The sequence below is a fragment of the Micropterus salmoides genome, unplaced genomic scaffold, assembly GCF_014851395.1.
Source record: "Micropterus salmoides isolate LMB-PRFRI ecotype aquatic unplaced genomic scaffold, ASM1485139v1 Ms_hic_scaffold_17, whole genome shotgun sequence".
NCBI classification, from domain to species: Eukaryota; Metazoa; Chordata; class Actinopteri; order Centrarchiformes; family Centrarchidae; genus Micropterus; species Micropterus salmoides.
In genome coordinates this window covers 27,466,425-27,484,517 of record NW_024040817.1, presented here as the reverse complement: position 1 = coordinate 27,484,517, position 18,093 = coordinate 27,466,425, and the positions used below count along the sequence as shown (strand labels likewise).

At 40.1% G+C, this 18,093-nt stretch overlaps 1 protein-coding gene across 1 annotated transcript; it reads right to left on the bottom strand.

Moving 5' to 3' along the window:
• Window positions 1–2,387: 2,387 nt before the first annotated feature.
• Window positions 2,388–10,929, bottom strand: LOC119906860 (CMP-N-acetylneuraminate-beta-galactosamide-alpha-2,3-sialyltransferase 1-like). Its single transcript, XM_038724290.1, has 4 exons — window positions 10,730–10,929; window positions 10,236–10,415; window positions 8,905–8,950; window positions 2,388–2,441 (listed from the first exon to the last, which is right to left on the bottom strand). The coding sequence occupies exons 1-4, from the start codon at window positions 10,861–10,863 to the stop codon at window positions 2,388–2,390; spliced, it is 414 nt and encodes a 137-aa protein (XP_038580218.1). The 5' UTR covers window positions 10,864–10,929.
• Between the last annotated feature and the right edge of the window lie 7,164 nt (window positions 10,930–18,093).

The following is an 18,093-nucleotide window of genomic DNA, read 5'->3' as shown; positions in this document are numbered from 1 at the left end:
GCTGTGGTTCTGTTCTTTTCCCGGTTTCTGGTTTTGGAAGTCTTGGAAGGTATATATGTAAATCATTAGTTAATCAAACTCACTCTTTTCATCAGATGAAGCTCCTGGTAAAACAGCAGCGCCTGATCTGTCTCTCATGCAGTCCACGGAGTCCTAAAATGGAGTGTGAATTGAAAGATATAGCCCCTATAAAAAGGGAAATTGTCACGTGACCCGCTTTACTTGGAAGTCTTGTAAGCTTTTTTATGGCTTAATTACTTACATGTAAAACTAAGGTTACCTTCATACTGCAGGCCTAAGGCTACGTTACACTGCAATCTTTAATGCTTAATTCCAATATTGCCCAGATCCGATTTGTTTCGACTGAATGTAGCATTATTTTTTAAAATGTGGCCCACTCCAGTGTGAACTGATTGACAATATTTTCTCCCAATTCATTAAAAATAACTACAAATTTGTGTCCTTTTCATGTACAGCGTGTTTAATAGCTCTCTCTCTCTCGGAGTGTGAATGGCGGAGTGACAGGAGCGTGAAGTTGCAGAGTGTGGTGCAGTGAGTGAATAACATCTCTACATGCATGTTCATTTTCTCTTTTCTGCCCCAGCTCCCGTGGGGGAGCCATCGGCTCCGGAGACGGAACCTAACGGGGCTGTATTCCACTCTGGCCAGGCTCCTGAGGAGGGGGACCCCCCCCTGTTTGCTCTGGCAGTGATAGTCAGCAGGCTGATAGCGTTACAGAGACAGGGTCAAACAAAGAGCAGAATAAACAGACTGAGTGTCCCAACAGTTTGGAAAACACTGATAATCAAGAAAATGATGATGTGCTTGATAATCTGTCAGTGTGTGAGGACTTTGGTGAAAATGAAGAGTCTGATGATGACATGTTAAAACTATCACAAAAAGGAAACTTTCAGAACAGATCCATAGCCATGCAAAAGCCATCAAAATAACTACAGGCACAAAAGCTGGGACATCTTTAGAGGAGCCAGAGAGTGATTTCTCCCTGACCCAGCAGGACCAGCAGGATCGGTACTCTCCTGCTGATGTCAGGAAGTTCCTGCAGAAAACTAAAGGTGCCAGGCTTATGAAAGTGGATGACCAGTTTTCGGATCTGAAACTATTTGTTGAGTCAGCTAAGTCTCTGACAAAAAGATCAGGAAACTTTGAAGATGATGTACTAACAAACCAGGAAATCTATCGTTTAAAGAAACTGGTACTCAGAGTAAAAGCACAAATAGCTGATAATGTTTAAACAAAAAAAAAAACGTGCTTCTCTCTTTTCTTGTTTCCCCTTGTTCTCTTCTTTTTCTGCATGTGTGATTTCAACAGCGGCACTTTGAACCAAAATGGAGCTAGGGATGATGTTAAAAGAACTGCTTTTTTTAAGCTGATGGAGCTGAAGAAAATAGATGTGATGTTGATTCAGGAAACACACAGCAGTACAGATAATGAAAGTGTCTGGAGGAGAGGGTGTGATGGGGAAGTCATTCTGAGCCATAAGTCCAGCTGTAATGGAGGAGTGGGAATTGTGTTTTCCAAGAGCTTTGTACCTTCTTCCTATAAAGTAGAGGAAATTATTGAGGGTTGTTAATTGAAGGTTGAAGCTCAAAAATGTTAACCTGGTGTTTGTTCATGTTTATGCACCAACCAGTGGAGCAGACAGGTTAGCGGTGCTAAATGTTCTGTGTGACACCATCCAGAACTGTAATAGTGATGAGTATTTGTTTTAGGAGGGGATTTTAATTGTACTGAAAATCCAAAGCTTGACAGGAATAATCAAGAACCTCATCTTGCTTCATCACGCAGGTTCAGGCAGCTGACTGAAGCACATGAGTTGTCTGATGTGTGGAGGATTTTTTATAAAAGTCACAGACCGTATACCTGGAGTCACTGTAAAGACAATGTGTTATCTCTGGCCAGGCTGGATCGCCTGTACTCTTTTAAACACCGTGAACATTTTTAAAAGCTGTCACATTCACCCAGTGGGCTTCTCAGATCACTTTCTTGTTGTTTGCTCTGTTTTTATAAAGAATGTCCGTCTAAAAAGCTCTTATTGGCATTTTAACACGCCCCTGCTTCATGACAAGGCTTTTAGAGCAGCCTTTGAATATTTTTGGGTTAACCACAGAATTTGTAAACCCAATTTCACATGTGTTCAACAGTGGTGGGATTTTGGTAAATCTCAGATTAAACAGTTGTGTCAACAGTTCACTTGTAATGTCACTAGAGATGTAACCAGATCTATGAGGGAGCTGGAGGCTCAGGTGGTAGAACTGCAGGGTTTGGTAGATTCTACAGGAGATCGAGGGCTTTTAGACTCCCTTAAATCTAAAAAGTCGGCTCTGTCCAACCTGCTGGGCACTGCAGCACAGGGAGCTCTGGTCAGATCAAGCTTCCTTGACGTCACACAGATGGACACCCCCTCTCAGTTCTTTTTTGGTCTGGAGAGGAAAAATGGACAGAGAAAAATTGGTCTGGTGTGGAAAAAAGGAGGACTGAAATATCTGGGAGTTTTTCTGGGCACTGAAATGTTTGTGCAGAAAAACTGGGACAATGCCTTGGAAAAGGTTAAAGGTCGGCTCATGAAATGGCTCTTACCTAAAATGTCCTACAGAGGTCGCACTCTTGTGATCAATAATCTGGTTGGCTTGCATTGATCCCCCAGCTTCTCTTCTGGTACAGATCCAGAGGGTTTTAGATGATTTCTTCTGGGACAGGTTGCATTGGGTACCTCAGAGTGTCCTGTTCCTTCCTAAGGAGGAGGGTGGACAGGGTCTAGTCCATCTGGCCAGCAGAGGCGCTGCCTTCCGTCTTCAGTTCATTCAGAGACTGCTCACTGGGCCGACAGACCTGGTCTGGAGACCTTTATCCTGCTGCATCCTGCAGCGGTTTGGTGGTCTACGGATGAATCTATCTTTGTTTTTGACTGTAAGGAGTTGAGCACATCATCTCTACCAGCTTTTTACAGGAGTGTTTTCTCAGTGTGGACTTTGCTGAGGAAGCAGAGGCAGCAGCAGGCTGACTCTCTGTACTGGCTCCTATAAGAGCCTGTGCTGTTTGGAGGACTCTTGGATTGCCCTAGCTGGGGGGGACCCACGCTATCCAGACGTCTTCACACTGCAGGGGTTTCTACTCTGGGGAAGGTGGTGGAGCTGGCTGGGCCTCGGTTGGACGACCCTGTTGGATTAGCTGATCGGCTTGGATTAAGGTCTACACGAGTCACAAGTCAGCTACTGAAACACTGGAAAGAGAAGCTGACGGAGCATGATTGCTCTCTTTTGGTGGACTTTTCTGTTGGAACACTGCTGCCAAATTGCACTGATCTCTATCCTGCCATTATGCTTTTTCCTAGTTTTAAGAACTGTTCAGGTTTTCTACTTGAACCTGTGGACCCTGTAGTCGCTTCTTTGGGGGACGCCTCAGGAAAGACTCTCTATAAAATGATGGTGAAAACTTCAGAGAACACTGAGTGGACGTAGTGACACCCCATGGAGGGTCAAATACATTGATTCACTGTGTTACAGCCGCCGTTTTGGCCGCTAGTAAAAGTTCAAACTTCAAAGCGCGGGATACTTCCTGTCTGCTCAGAGGCATTGCGAGGCTACCCAGCCGACCAATCACAGAGCTTACGGTCTGTGTCGACTCGACATGTTGTTACATTCTGGAGGAGTTGCACGTCAGGCGACAGTGTAGCCCCGTAGCCTACGTTGTCACCTACGCCGTCGATTTGACGCAGAAGTATAAATTGCACTTTAGACTGTGACACAATAATGGCAGCAGCTACTTACAGCTGTGGAAATAACGCCTCTCTCCCTCGTTCTCCATTCTGCATTTTGTGTTTGGCTATCAGCGGAAATGAACAACAAAGTCCAGTACCGCTGAGCTGTCTCACAGTCGTGGCTTTACGTCAAGGATGGTGCATTCAGTAACGAGTAACGCAGCGTTACTTGCCTTAGTGACTAGTAATAATATCACTGTTTTAGAAAAGTAATTAGTTACACAACTAGTTACTGGGAAAAGTAATATTATTACGCGTTACTGCCTAACACTGCTTAAGAGTACACTATACATATCCACATTTATATCAGGGTCCGTCATACAGTTCACACAATGGGCACGCCACTGATGACCTCAGGCAAGCCATCCTACTTCTGACAGCATATGCAGCGAAGAGCGAGAGCAGTCACCCTGCCCAGATTTGAACACAGGTCTACAGAGTACCAAACATACAACTTTGAGAGCCAGGCTCATTGGTCTGTCAGTCCAAGCACATACTCAAACTTAGTGATGGTTCTCCATCCAAACATACAGTACAGCCAAACATTGGTGGAACCAAACACTGAATCTGAAAAATGTCGGTCGGAGGGTCGGTTTTCTTTGAGTAGTGCTTGTTGCATTTTCTGCGAATGAGGGCTTGCACAGCAGACTCTGCGGTATTTGGAAACTGCCTTATCACAGCATCTGTAAAAGGGGAAAAATTATTTTGTTTATATAAAAGCAAAATTAACCTCTAATTAACTAACTACCACTGTTTATTTTGTTCAAAGTTGCTGAAACCCAAAATGACATCACGTCTCACTGTTCTAATAATGCTAACCGTTTACGTTCAGGTGAAATGTTTTTCCACAAGGAAACCCAACCATTTAATGCTCAGTTCTTCCATTACAACATGATCAGAAACACTACTATACATTCAGCCAATGAGCTGTATATGATAAAATGTTATTAAACAAGAACAGCAAAACAAAACATTAAGACCTGCTTAACAGCTGTGCTCTCTACATGTCATTTCACATTAACACAGCAGTCAATTTGTACCTTACCACAAAGAAGGATGATTTGGAATCGAAGTGGCTGAGCTCGTAGTGACTTTAACTAAAGGTGACTTTGGTTTAAAATGACTGTAAACCGGATGTTCTCCCGAAACGACTGTGAGCCGGATGTTAGCTCGAAATGACTGTGAGCCGGATGTTAGCTCGAAACGACTGTGAGCTCGAAACAACTGTGAGCCGGGGGAAGCCTGCTTCAACCCGTGGGAGGAGCTCGCGAGGCCGGCCAGCCGCCCGCTCACAGAGCCCTCTGGCCCCACTGTCACAGAGACCGCTGCAGCAACAACGGCAGAGGAAAACACAGCTGGAAGGTTTTCATACCGCTTATTTGTCTTTACATTCTAGTAAAGACTAGTAATGTTGAAACGTTTTAACTTAAATCAAGAGACAGCTGTATTGTTATATTTATGTAAATGCTGGCGATGATGTGGTTGATGTGGTCCCGCTCCTGAAACTCTAATTAAACTAATTTGCACCACTTAAAGGTAGTTCAAGAGGTAAAAAGGACTGGATTGGTTGGTACACAGCAAGTTAAATAATGTAGAGTCATAAGGATATTTGCAAAAGAGATCATGTCTTTATTTTATATATAACTAAGCAGTTACTCATGTTAATTATAGGCTACAGTCCATTTTCCAAATATAAACAAGGATATTAGACATATACGCCTGCCACATAATCCATCAGCAACAACAGGCTTGTTGTCTATGATCATGTAAAGGTCCGGCCTGATTACGCTATAAACTGCATAACAGTTATTTGCCCACAATTGTGGTTGTACAGAGAGTTTACATTACTTTACGGCATAAACCCTGTATGTTCTGCTGTCCAGTCTTTCTGGCCACATAAAATCCATAGCCTACAGTCTAGTGAAAATGTGATGTCAGGTCCGTTAACTGCACCTTATACAGTCTATGAAACATTTATAAACGGGGACAGTGGTCATCTTATGTGCATGTGTTCACTCGCACAGATTTCACTCTTGAAATGGCGTAACAGGTCGCGGTGGATATTTTACAAGCACGGACCAGGTAACGTTAAATCAGCATTGAACACACAGGGTGCAGATGTTGGTTTCGGGTTGTTTGATAGGCTGCGTCATTAACAAACAAGCAGCTCACCTGCTGCCGTGATAACGGATCGCGGAAATGTCTTTATTTACATAAAAAGGAAACACAAAATTCAGCTGGCAGGTGACCATTCAAAATATAAAAACATAATGCAGTAATCAGCATCTTCTTCTTTTAGCTTAAGTTACTTTTTTTGGACAATGCACATTTCTTCTTTCTATGTTTACATTGCATGTTTTCTTATTGTGTAAATAAACCTTTCTTAAAACATTTTTTATTGCAAGCAACAGTTTTTAACAAATGCTTTTAAAAAGTGTTGGTCTAAGCAAAGAGGTTGAAGGTGTGTCAATTTTGTGTGAAAATGGTGCACTTTTTTAGTCAATATGGATAATAGATAAGAAGTCAGTGATATGGTGCTCATAGAAAATACCTATCATATTTGTAACTTGACCCTGAGGCTGTAGTCCTACAGTCTGACAGTCAGTCTGTCAATGTAGTAAGTATTACCTGAAGGACATCCGCAGGTGAACAGTTCCTGCTGTGCTAATTGATAAGTGTTTTACAAACTGTCAGATGTCTGAACTGCAAAAATTTAACAAAATCAAATACCAATAAAAAACTTGGACTTAGATATGGAGATAAAAAGAGGCCTACTGAGGAAACTGGAAATCCAGCAACTACAAAAAGAAGTGATCACTGCAATGCACACTGTAAGCATGACTGTAACACAATGTATTAATCATTGTTTTCTCTCCCAAGTTCGCAGCAGATGATCCCAGGGAGAAAAAAAAAAGTCAAAAATCATTGTGGTGTCCTCCCCCTTTTGTTTCATGAATAAACAGCGCACAAAATAGCCTCCTCATTGAAGTGGGACTATAATTTGGGGGTATTATACAATTATGAAACCTAATGAAAAAAAAATTATATATATATATATATATATATATATATATATAGCATATTATATATATATATATATATATATATATATATATATATATATATATATATATATATATAGCATATTATATATATATATAGCATATTATATATATATATATATATATAGCATATTATATATATATAGCATATTATATATACTGTATATATGTGTGTATATGAAAAAAAAATATATATATTTTTTCCATATACACACATATATACAGTATATATAATATGCTATCTCCTATATGGTGTGTGTCCCATACATTTCTTGAAACCTTCATCCATTTTCTCGTAACTTTAAACACAAAACCTAATCTTTACACTACATTCACAAAACCCCTGACTCAAAAATCAAACAACTGTCTCAAATCCATGTGATCTATATGCTTAAAATCAAGTAATGCTTTCAAAGCATAAACACAGCCAGTCAATAGGTAAAACACTACAGAGCGTTCTTTAAACACTACATCAAAAATTAAGAACACAGCGTTCAGGGCATGTAGTTACAAAAAAATGTAGGAATCATCTTTTCCAATTTAAAAAAATATACTGATCAGAACTTATTACAGTAAATATATAGTATACTGTAAGTACTGCAAGTAATACAGTACTGAATATCTGTATAATCAAGCACTTGCATAAAAATAATACTTTAAATGAAAAGCCTACACATTTACACTCAAAAATGTTGTGCAGCCGCAAAATCAAAGTTTGCGCTGGGTCCGGCCAGAGGACTTGATCTACATCACATGCAGACTTACTGTAACAATTCCATTGCATGCAAGAGATTTCCCTAGTAAATGAATTTCGGTCATACATCTTCCACCACCAGGCAAAGAAATATTCCTTTATTGGATAGAAGTAAGGGCTGTATGGTTGAAGGTAAACATTTGTGAATTACTGGTTGCTAGTTGATGTTAAGCCACTTGCTTAGCAGGACACCACAGTGAAAGCTGACATTGCCCCGAAGTTGAATGAAAGTAGAGAACTTGTCCCTAATTACAGAGTTACAACCAACCGTTGTCTTTGAAGAATTTATTTAACAAAATACATAGACAGCTGGTCCAGAGACCTGCCGCCTAGGGTGGCTTGGGGCGTTTGGCCCCGAGCAAAGGGATGCATCATCATTTACACAGTCTAGGTTTCTATGTTTTGGGGAACAGAGATCCTCTCTCTGCCTTGAATGAACATTCCAGGAGAAGAGAGGAACAACAAGAGAGGAAAACACCAAAACAATCTCACAGCTCTGACCTAAACCCTAGTAAATGTGGACAGACTAACACAAGGAGTTTAGGAGAGGAAAGGTTAAGGATAAAAACACAATACATATATCTAATAAGCCATATACAGAATAGTAGATAATAATGATAATATTAAAAGATCATGACAGGACACAATTTTCTGCCATAACATGCAGAATTATGAGTTGTGTGTAAAAGATGACAGCTGTGTTGTAGCTGTGTTTAACTTTTGCTGCATGTATTTACCATTTTGCAACACAAGTGCATCACAGTGCAAAATGTGTTTCAGTGAGTGAGAATTTGCAATATTTAGACTTTTGCAAAAAGAGTGGATGAGATTTGCAAAGAGTGTCTTAACTACCTGAGCTCGACAAATGGATTTAGGCCACTGAGCACTGGGTTCACAGATTGGGGTTTATTTAGCAATTGTGAAAAACTGTAATAACAATGAGTAACATCTGATTGTTAACACTTCTCAGAAGAAACCTACATAAATACAAACTTTGATAACTTGACTTTTTTCAGTCATTTGCATCCACTTGTTAATCATTAGTGTGTTACAGCAACACTAGTGACATTCACAAGGAAATAACAATTTCATAATTGACTCACCTCGTCACAAATGTGGAGGGCAAGAATCAAAGCCATAAAGCCAGTGGATGGATAACTGCCCTTCTTTTGCAGCCACGTCTCATAAACATACCTCATGAAAGCTGGATTGATCACCATGAATCAGAATTAGCCTTTACACATTTCTTAGAGCCGCTGCCTTTGTAGCCAATACAATGTGTTGTTGAATGCTTTCAAAATAATACTCACCAAATCCTTGTTAGCTTTGATATTTGACTTAACTGGCACATATGACCTGTTGAAAATACCATGAAGTATCAAACTTAACATCAAAGGAAACTGCTTTGTATGTATTTATCAGTAAAATGATATACTAGGCACTCCAAAAGAAAACTACAGCAGAGATGATTCTTAACATTATTATATGTTCCATTTCTGAACTTTTCAAACTGTTTAAACAATGAAATTGCTAGCAGGTAAATGGATGAGCCCCATTCATTCTCACAGGTTTTAGGCGCCTCCTCTCCTGCTCCTACTTGCACACATGTTTGCTGGTTCCTAAGAGCTCAAACTGGCAGGGAAGCCTGTCCTTAACACACCCTGGATGGAAGATTAGCTGTTTCTCATATCTCAGTGTCTGCACTGCTGTCCTGTAGAGCTGTATATTGTGTTTAGGCTACATCCTAGATGGTATGTTGCAGGTTAATGGTGCTGGGATGTGTTACTTTCCTTCTACTGGACCTGTATTGAGCACGGGGAATTAAGCCAACTACACTGTTTGTCTGACACAGGACATGAAGTCCAGTCTCTTGCATGACAGTCAGTCATTACTTTTTGCCTTCCCTACACAAAGGGAAAACTACCTCTTGTACTGGCACTGACTGTTTGTATTGGATGTAAATTGTGTGCTGCAGGATTAATTGCAGCATGAATGTAAATTCCTAAGTGACAGGCACAAGTTGTGGTGAATTCCTTACTGGTGATAATTATAATCCTCATCATTGTGAGCTACGTACTAAAGTCGAGTGGCCATCTCTCACGGTAAGGTGTGGTTGGCACTAGGTTTTATTTATTTATAAGGCTCTTACTGAGTCTTTACTCCCTTACATTACTCCATTGCTGTCTCTTAATGTGGGCCCTTCTCGAACACACTCAAATGATTTGATCACATTTTTGCATTCAACTTTAATAGCTTTACTTATTCTTAAGGTTTTATCATTTTAAGTATACTGACTTCTAATTTTTAGAAGATTTAAAAAAAATTTTTATTGCCACATATCTAAGTTTATTATTTGTGTTTCATGTTGCCTAGGATCTTTGGTTGTTGTGGCTATATTTCACATAACTGACTTTCTCACTTGACAGCCAAATAATATTGTCATTGTGGAAAAAGGGCAAATTTGACAATAAAAAATTTAAAATGTCTTGGAAAATTTCTATTTTCATGCTTATACAATATATCCTGTCAGTATTTATTGATATAATTATTTATGTTGTAATGTTTATGTATTTAATATTGAACTCATTATGTCTACATACTAAGGAGTGTGGAGAAATAAATTAATAAAGATCTGACTCACCTTCCAGTAAATCCAGTAGAGAAGGCCTTGATGAGCCACTCGAGATCTTGTATCTTGAATGGAAACAGCACAAGATGAGTGTTGTTATCCAAGTCCACGGCACTCTCTGGATACATGACATGATGAGTTGTTCTGGTCCCGACATCTGCTTCAAAGCCTTTGGTAGGACCATGGTTAATTCTAAATAGAACAATGGGATGTTATCTTATATGCCACTATCACTGACAAAAATACACTACATTAGGGTACTGCTGGAATTTTAACACTGAGGAAAAAACGTTTATGTTTATCCAAGCAGCAACCTCCAGGACAGAAAAATGCAGTTCCTCAAATGGACACTTGAGGCCGGCTGTAGCCTGGTTTTGGTATCTAATTTCCCAGTTCATGACAACTGTGAGAGAGTGAAATTTTATATAACTCACCTATTTAAATAATATTAGGGCTTACAGTTATGCACTATTAAGAGCTTCACAATCCTTAGCTGAAAGATTTACCTTATGATGACATCATGTAAATCTATGAGAGGTCCATATCGTGATCGCTTCAATTTACCAGAATTCCCCACCACAGCGCAACTCCTGCAGAGGTCAGGGCTGGGTTTTATGACATCTGGACTGGATGGGAACATCTCAAACAGCCTGTCCACTGTTTTTTTATAGGTACTAAAGTTGCGGCTTTCAGCCTGTAAGCGCTGACACACAAACCAAACATACATTTCTGTTATACTACTTGTGAAATGTATTGCTTAAGTAGTTGTTTAACTAAAACAAATGTTGCATTTTTGATATAATTGTGTTTCACTTCCTGATCCTGATCTGATAACTGCAGGTTGTGCTTCATGTGTTGGTGTTCCCGTTCGTGAGGCAGGTGTGCCTTTATCACATTCCAAAGAAATCGCTCCCTTGAAGGTGGAAAAAAAGGCGTTATTCTCCGCTGCCCAACCAGAAAGCAAGTGATGCACTGTTACTTTGAGTTTGTTACTTTTGCGTTGCCAGAATGCTGGATGGTTGTTCTGCTTTCGGGTGCACTAATCGAGGCGGTTTTTAACGGTAGAAACGCGGCAGAATCAGCTTTATAAAGCCAGGTACGTGTTTCAAATGACCTGGCGACGCCCATGGCTCAGACTCCGCAAAGCAGTTAAATTTTAGTTGAACAGCTGCACATAGGGCCTAATACTTAGGCCTATTTATTCCAGCATTCTTTGCACTCATCACACTGTGTACATGTAAATGCAAATGCTCCGTAATGATCCTTTCTAGTCTTTTCGACCACTCAAAGCTCGGCTTTTGCACTACATCTGCATTCACCAGTCATACACATTCATACACTGAGCCTAAGTGCTCAAACGGAAACTAACATTCACACACTGGCGGAAAAGCCTCCAGGCCGCCGACCTTCCGATTAACGGCCAACCTGCTCTACCTCCTGAGCCACATGCTTGTACTGTATGTGTATGTGCACCTGTGTATCACATCCACCTCCGACATGTAGGCCTACATAATAAAAGGAATAATGTTTTGACTGTAGCCCCGAATGTAACTCAACAACAGCAAAAAATATATATATATTTTCCCCTTCTCATTCAGGGGAATCCATTTAATTACACATTTCCTGACGGCTATTTCAGAACCTTTGAAATAGCCGTCGGGAAATGTGTGATTGGATTCCCCTGAATCTCTCCATAACAACTTTGTTGAAGCGAATGATTAAAAAACAAACAGAAGAAGAATAACTACTTTGCAGAGAAGAGTGGTTGAACCTGCAACACCTGGAATGCGAGTCATGCACTCTACCAACTGAACTACCAACTGACAGCAAACTGCTATGAAATGATCTTAAAGAAAGGCACCTAGGTATTCAGCTTGGTTTGTTATCTCGAGATCAGGAGAAAATTATCCCGTTATCAGGAGAAAACAACAGCCGTTATCTCCAGATCATGAGGTAATTATCCCGTTATCACGGGAAAATGGAGTAAAAAAAAAATGCGAATGAATGGCCGCTTAGGGCTTATGTAGAAACTGTCTGTATACACCAATACATATCAAAAAGTTAGGTGCTCTTTAGTCCTCTCTGCAATAAACACAGCCACTCATTCCATTCGGGCCGAATGCAAGCTGAGCCAGGGAGAGGTCTACTCAAAGCTGAAGATGAGGGATTTGAGTTTTATGCAAACAAACACTGCTCTATTTTATGGGACTGTGTAAAATTGTAGTTTTTGATTATATTGAACTATTTTAGCACTCTGACGGGCTGTACACATGACATGTTGGTAACAGCATATTGTAACTTAAGTTGGGTGTATTTGAACCATGCAACCATTATTACCCCAGATTTTTACTAACAAAATAAACTCAATCAGCAACAAAAAACTACTTCCTTAAGAGAGAAAGCAAGAATGTACCCCCCCCCAACCACTAGATGAAACCAGTAAATATTATAACATTGACGACTTTGCACATTAACTTAATTTATATGAAGTCTCTCACATCAAAGGCATGCGTCTTATGCACTGCCCCATCACCACCCCCACTGTCACTGTGGCAGCTCTAACATGCAGAACAATGTACATGTTATGAGTCTAACAAGAAATTCATGTTTGTGTAGTGTAACTGATGGAAACGGGAAAATGTGTATCAGCCTGTTTTTAGCTTTGCCCAATGTTACCGCAGCTGTTAGCACAGCTACTTGTTGCTAACAGTTAGCTAGCCAGCTCCTTACTGAATCAAAGTCAGTGTTTTTAAAGCTATCCAATAATAACATGCTTGATAGTGAGTAGGCTACTAACAGCCGGGTTAGTTGTTTATTTTCATAATGATAAAGTTAGGTGTTTTCTTACCTGTGATCAGGGGCGATTTTAGACCATTTTTAGGGTTGCTGAAGCACCCCTAAAAACTGGATTTATTATATACTGAAAGTATTTTACATGTATTTATATATAGGCATAAATAATATTTATATATTATAAACAACAGTTTGCAATATGTTTTCACTTAAAGCCAACATCCTTCTGTAAGCGAGGAATCTCTGTATGTCTTTATGTATTTAGCTGTTAAGGTCAGTGGAGATGATGCAGAGGTACAGGGTGATGATGACCCCAGTCATGTTGATGAGGAGGGAGAGAAGAAAAAGAAGGAGGTGCTGCAGGAGCCGCAGGAGGAGGAGGAGGAGGACAATGGAACCAGAAAAAACAGCGACAGGGACAGTGCGCAGGGCTGAGTAGGCAATCATATGATAACATGGTTAAGGATGCGAGAACACACTATTTTTCTGAACTCATTACTACTCATAAACACAATCCCAGGTTTCTGTTTAAGACTGTGGATCAGCTGGTAAACCCAACCCCTCCTTGTGCCTCAGCTGGAAGTAATGATGACTGAATTGTTTTTATTTTATTTTACCAATAAGGTGGTGTCAATCAGAGCCTCTATTACCCCCACTACCTCTTACTCAGAGGTCCCTCACCAGCAACAAGAGAGTTTTAACCAGTTTTATCCCATCGACTTGTCTGAGCTTTTAAAAACAGTATCACAAATGAGAGTGTCCTCCAGCCCACTTGATGTAATACCTACAAAGTTTTTACTGAAAGTAATGGATTCTGTTGGGCCCCATTTGATCTCTGTTTTCAACAGCTCCCTATCTACTGGTTGTGTCCCTGATTATTTCAAAACGGCTTGCGTGAACCCACTTTTAAAGAAACCTGGTTTAGATCCCTCCCTCCCACATCATTTTAGACCAATTTCAAAACTGCCTTTTATTGCAAAGAGTCTAGAAAGAATTGTGTCCAAACAGCTGCTCACTGTGCTGGAAAATAACAAAATATTTGAAAAGTTTCAGTCTGGTTTTAGGAAGTACCACAGCACTGAGACTGCCCTGATTAAAGTCACCAATGACCTTTTAATGTCTGCTGATGAAGGCATGTGCTCAGTCCTGGTACTCCTGGACCTTAGCGCTGCTTTTGACACCATTGATCACAACATCATGTTAGACAGACTGAGGCACTAGAATTGACTTTAAAACTTTATTGATCACTTTTAAAGCTCTTCATGGCCTCTCGCCTTGTTACATTTCTGACCTTTTAGTCCCATACGCACCAGCACGTACCTTGAGATCCTCGGGCAGAGGTCTGTTGTCTGTTCCAGAGTCTCGACTGAAAACTAAAGGGGACAGAGCGTTTGCTGTCAGGGCCCCGAGGCTCTGGAACAGCCTGCCCGAGGAAATCAGGTCGACTGAGTCAGTGAACTCAGTCCCTTCTTAAAACATACTTTTATAGGAGAGCCTTTCCCGATCTTATTTGACTTTATTTTATCCGTTTTATTTTATTCTATTTTACTTATTTTATATTTATCTTAAACATGTATTTTAGTCTTTTCAATGTTTTCTTGCTTTTATCTTGTATTGTTTTTGTATTATTGTCTTTACACTTGTAAAAGCACTTTGTAACTGGTTTTTGAAAAGTGCTCTACATATTATTATTATATGTAGAGATAGAATTAGAGAATAGATTATCATTTGTCATATTTATAACTGAAGTTCTTCTCATGCATATGTAGCTGTACAAGCAGAGTCCAGCACAGGAGAAGCTGAGCCAGGGAGAGGTCTACTCAAAGCTGAAAATGAGGGATTTGAGTTTTATGCACACACACTGCTCTATTTTATGGGACTGTGTTGTAGTTTTTGATTATATTTAATTATTTTAGCACTCTGACGGGCTGTACACACGACATGTTGGTAGCAGCATATTGTAACTTAAGTTGGGCGTATTTGAAATGTTTGCTACGTTCCCTAGCTGTGAAATTAGTTTTAATTTAATGTTCGATTGTTATAGTAATAAAAAATAACTTATACTCCACAGATTCCATGCAACTATTATTACCCCAGATGTTTACTAACAAAATTACCTCAATCAGCAACAAAAACGAACTAGAACGCAAGAATGCAACCAGTGCTTGAAATGGAAAAAAATAGGTGCCAGTACTTCCCCCCCCCCCCAACCATGAGATGAAACTAGTAAATATTATAACATTGACGACTTTGCGCATTAACTACTTAATTTCCTGCAATCTGAACACATTTTCTGCACCACTTTATGGAGGAAATGTCTTAATTCATATGAAGTCTCTCACATCAAAGGCATGCGTCTTATGCACTGCCCCATCACCACCCCCACTGTCACTGTGGCAGCTCTAACATGCAGAACAACATACATGTTATGAGTCTAACAAGAAATTCATGTTTGTGTAGTGTAACTGATGGAAACGGGAAAATGTGTATCAGCCTGTTTTTAGCTTTGCCCAATGTTACCGCAGCTGTTAATGACGTAGAGCAACGGCAGAAACACTGTAATTCTGGTAGCTGCATAGCTGCACAAACAACAAGTTTCTTGGCTTAGTGTGTTTGTCTGACTTGGATTGTCACTGTTTAATCAGCCTACGAGGCTCACCTGCAAAACACCAACACAGCGTCACTGATGGCCGAATAGTTGTTGCCGGTTAGCGATGCTAGGGTGATACAGCCGCTATCAGCTCGTGTAGAGTGTGACCCCCTGTCACCGATCAGTCACGTAGCGTGAACGCCACAACGACTTCAAGACTCCCGTCACAAGACGGCAAGTTGTGTAGTCTGAACTTAGTGTGAGCCTTAAGATGGTGTGTGTGTGTGTGTGTGTGTGTGTAGTTTTTTATTTTGTGTCACAGGGGTGTGTACATCTAAAATGAATGGTTTATTTTAGTCATGTTTAAGTTGTGTTATGTGACAGAAATTGATCATTCATTCATAAAAAGATCACTTTGCAACATTTAATAAAAGTTTCAATCCTGACATGAAGTGTTTATTTGATCCCTTGTAGACCGTGATCCAGAGCATTACCTGGCCACAATCCAACTTGGACAGCGACGAGGATGAGGACGACACTGTTCCATTGGTGAGTGACTACACAAATGAGCCTCATTCATATTCCAGATCTGGAAATGGTGGCACTGCGAGACAGTATGGATCCATTGCAGCAATCTGACTGTTTTGGGGCGGATATATACCTCAACACTGTCCAGTACATTGAGAACTTTCTTGAGGCAAGATAAGAGCATGTGGCCCTCTTGCAACTTTCCAGTGGCTTCCTGTGACTTTGACTAACAATTTAACAGAAACTACTTTGGAACACTTCAAGTGATATTTTGATTGTGCCTTATGCTACGAGCCCTCGATCATCCATACTAATATTGACACAAAAAAATGAATACAGTAAGTTAGTATGAATATTATAAGTTTGTGTCTGGGCATCTTATTTTGAAAAGGGAAAGAAAATCCACCTAGTTACCTCTCTACAGTGGCTATTGGACTTAGCTAGGGTGATTAAATTGACTGAAAGCTAAGTCACATTTGGCACTGCATCCTGGGAAAGAACGTGGCCCACAAAGACTTTGTCCTCCATAGACCATGTGGACCATCGCATAGGATTTCCAGGACTTAACAGCTGCAGTCAGCAGACAACTCACTAGGAAAAGCCTATTCCGACAAATGATTATTGGAATTAGTTTAATAGATAGCTTTTAAGCAACATCATTAAAACCAACCTGCCATATTTTATTTCAGTCCCCCTTCTGTTGCCGCAGGGAGTTTGTAAATCAAGATATATTTGTGTGTGCATCCGAAATACATTTCTGAATCTTGTCCTGTGCATTTCTGAATCTTGTGTGCATTTGTCAATTTTGTTTGCATTTCTGAATTTTGTGTGTATTTCTGAATCTTAATAATGATAAATTATTAGTATTATTTTAGGGGTGCTTAGATGAAATTTAGGGGTGCTTCAGCAACCCTAAAAATGGTCTAAAATCGACCCTGATCACAGGTAAGAAAACACCTAACTGTATCATTATGAAAATAAACAACTAAACCGGCTGTTAGTAGCCTACTCACTATCAAGCTGGCATGTCATTATTGGATAGCTTTAAAAACACTGACTTTGATTCAGTAACAAGCTGGCTAGCTAACTGTTAATAACGGGTAGCTGTGCTAACACATTTTGGAATGGCTGATTTTGTCCCCACCACTTTCTGAAAGCATTTGTTAAAAATGTTCTGAAAAACAGCTTGCACCAAGAAATGTTAACTAACAAATGAAAATGCTTTGAGAGAGTTTGCTTTACACAATAAGAAAACATGCAATGCAATATAGTTTTCCCTTATATAAAAAAGACATTTCCACCATAAATTCGAATAAAATGTCTCCAGAATGCAGGAAGCTACCAGTTTAATGCTCAAAATCCTGTGGGGGAGGACCCCCAGACCCTTGCACATTTATTTCCACATCAAATATTTCATCTAAATACTGCTAAAAATCTGCTTTTCTTGTTGCATCGTCGCGTCTCATGACCGAAATGGATCATCACACCTCTAGTCTGAGCCCTTATGTCCCTACCACTTTTCAACACAAAGTGATCCCCTTGATTGACCTGCTCCGCTCTAGTCTAGGTCTAGGCGTACTTATACTCTCCACCAGTTAGTGAACACTTTTGCAAGGCATTGTATGCATGCTACATTCTCATTAGGGGTTGAGCACCACTAAAGGTCTGATCCTAGAATCGACCCTGTGATTCAGACTTGATGTGAGCCGCTGCACTGCGCTCCTCTCCATTTGTCAAACTCAGCTCGTCCTCCTGCGGTGTCGGCAACGCACGTTCACATGTTTTGGGGGCGTGGCTTGGAAGGAGCCCAGGAGGGAGGGGGTGGGAGTTTCTCTGTTGGATACTTATAGATATAGAAGATTAATATGAATAAAAATTATTTTGTCATGATTCAAAGTGCTGTAAATGGTTAAACCTTTATTTGTTTTACAAGGATCTGTTGTTGTAAAAACAGCTTTG

Coding starts and splice junctions, on each gene's coding strand:
- LOC119906860 (XM_038724290.1), bottom strand. CDS start 10,863: ATGTTCCCATCCAGTCCAGATGTCATAAAACCCAGCCCTGACCTCTGC. Junction 8,951..10,235: donor TCTACTGGATTTACTGGAAG/GTGAGTCAGATC, acceptor TATTTTCAACAG/GTCATATGTGCCAGTTAAGT. Junction 2,442..8,904: donor TCAAAGCTAACAAGGATTTG/GTGAGTATTATT, acceptor TTTCCTCTCCAG/ACCAAAAAAGAACTGAGAGG.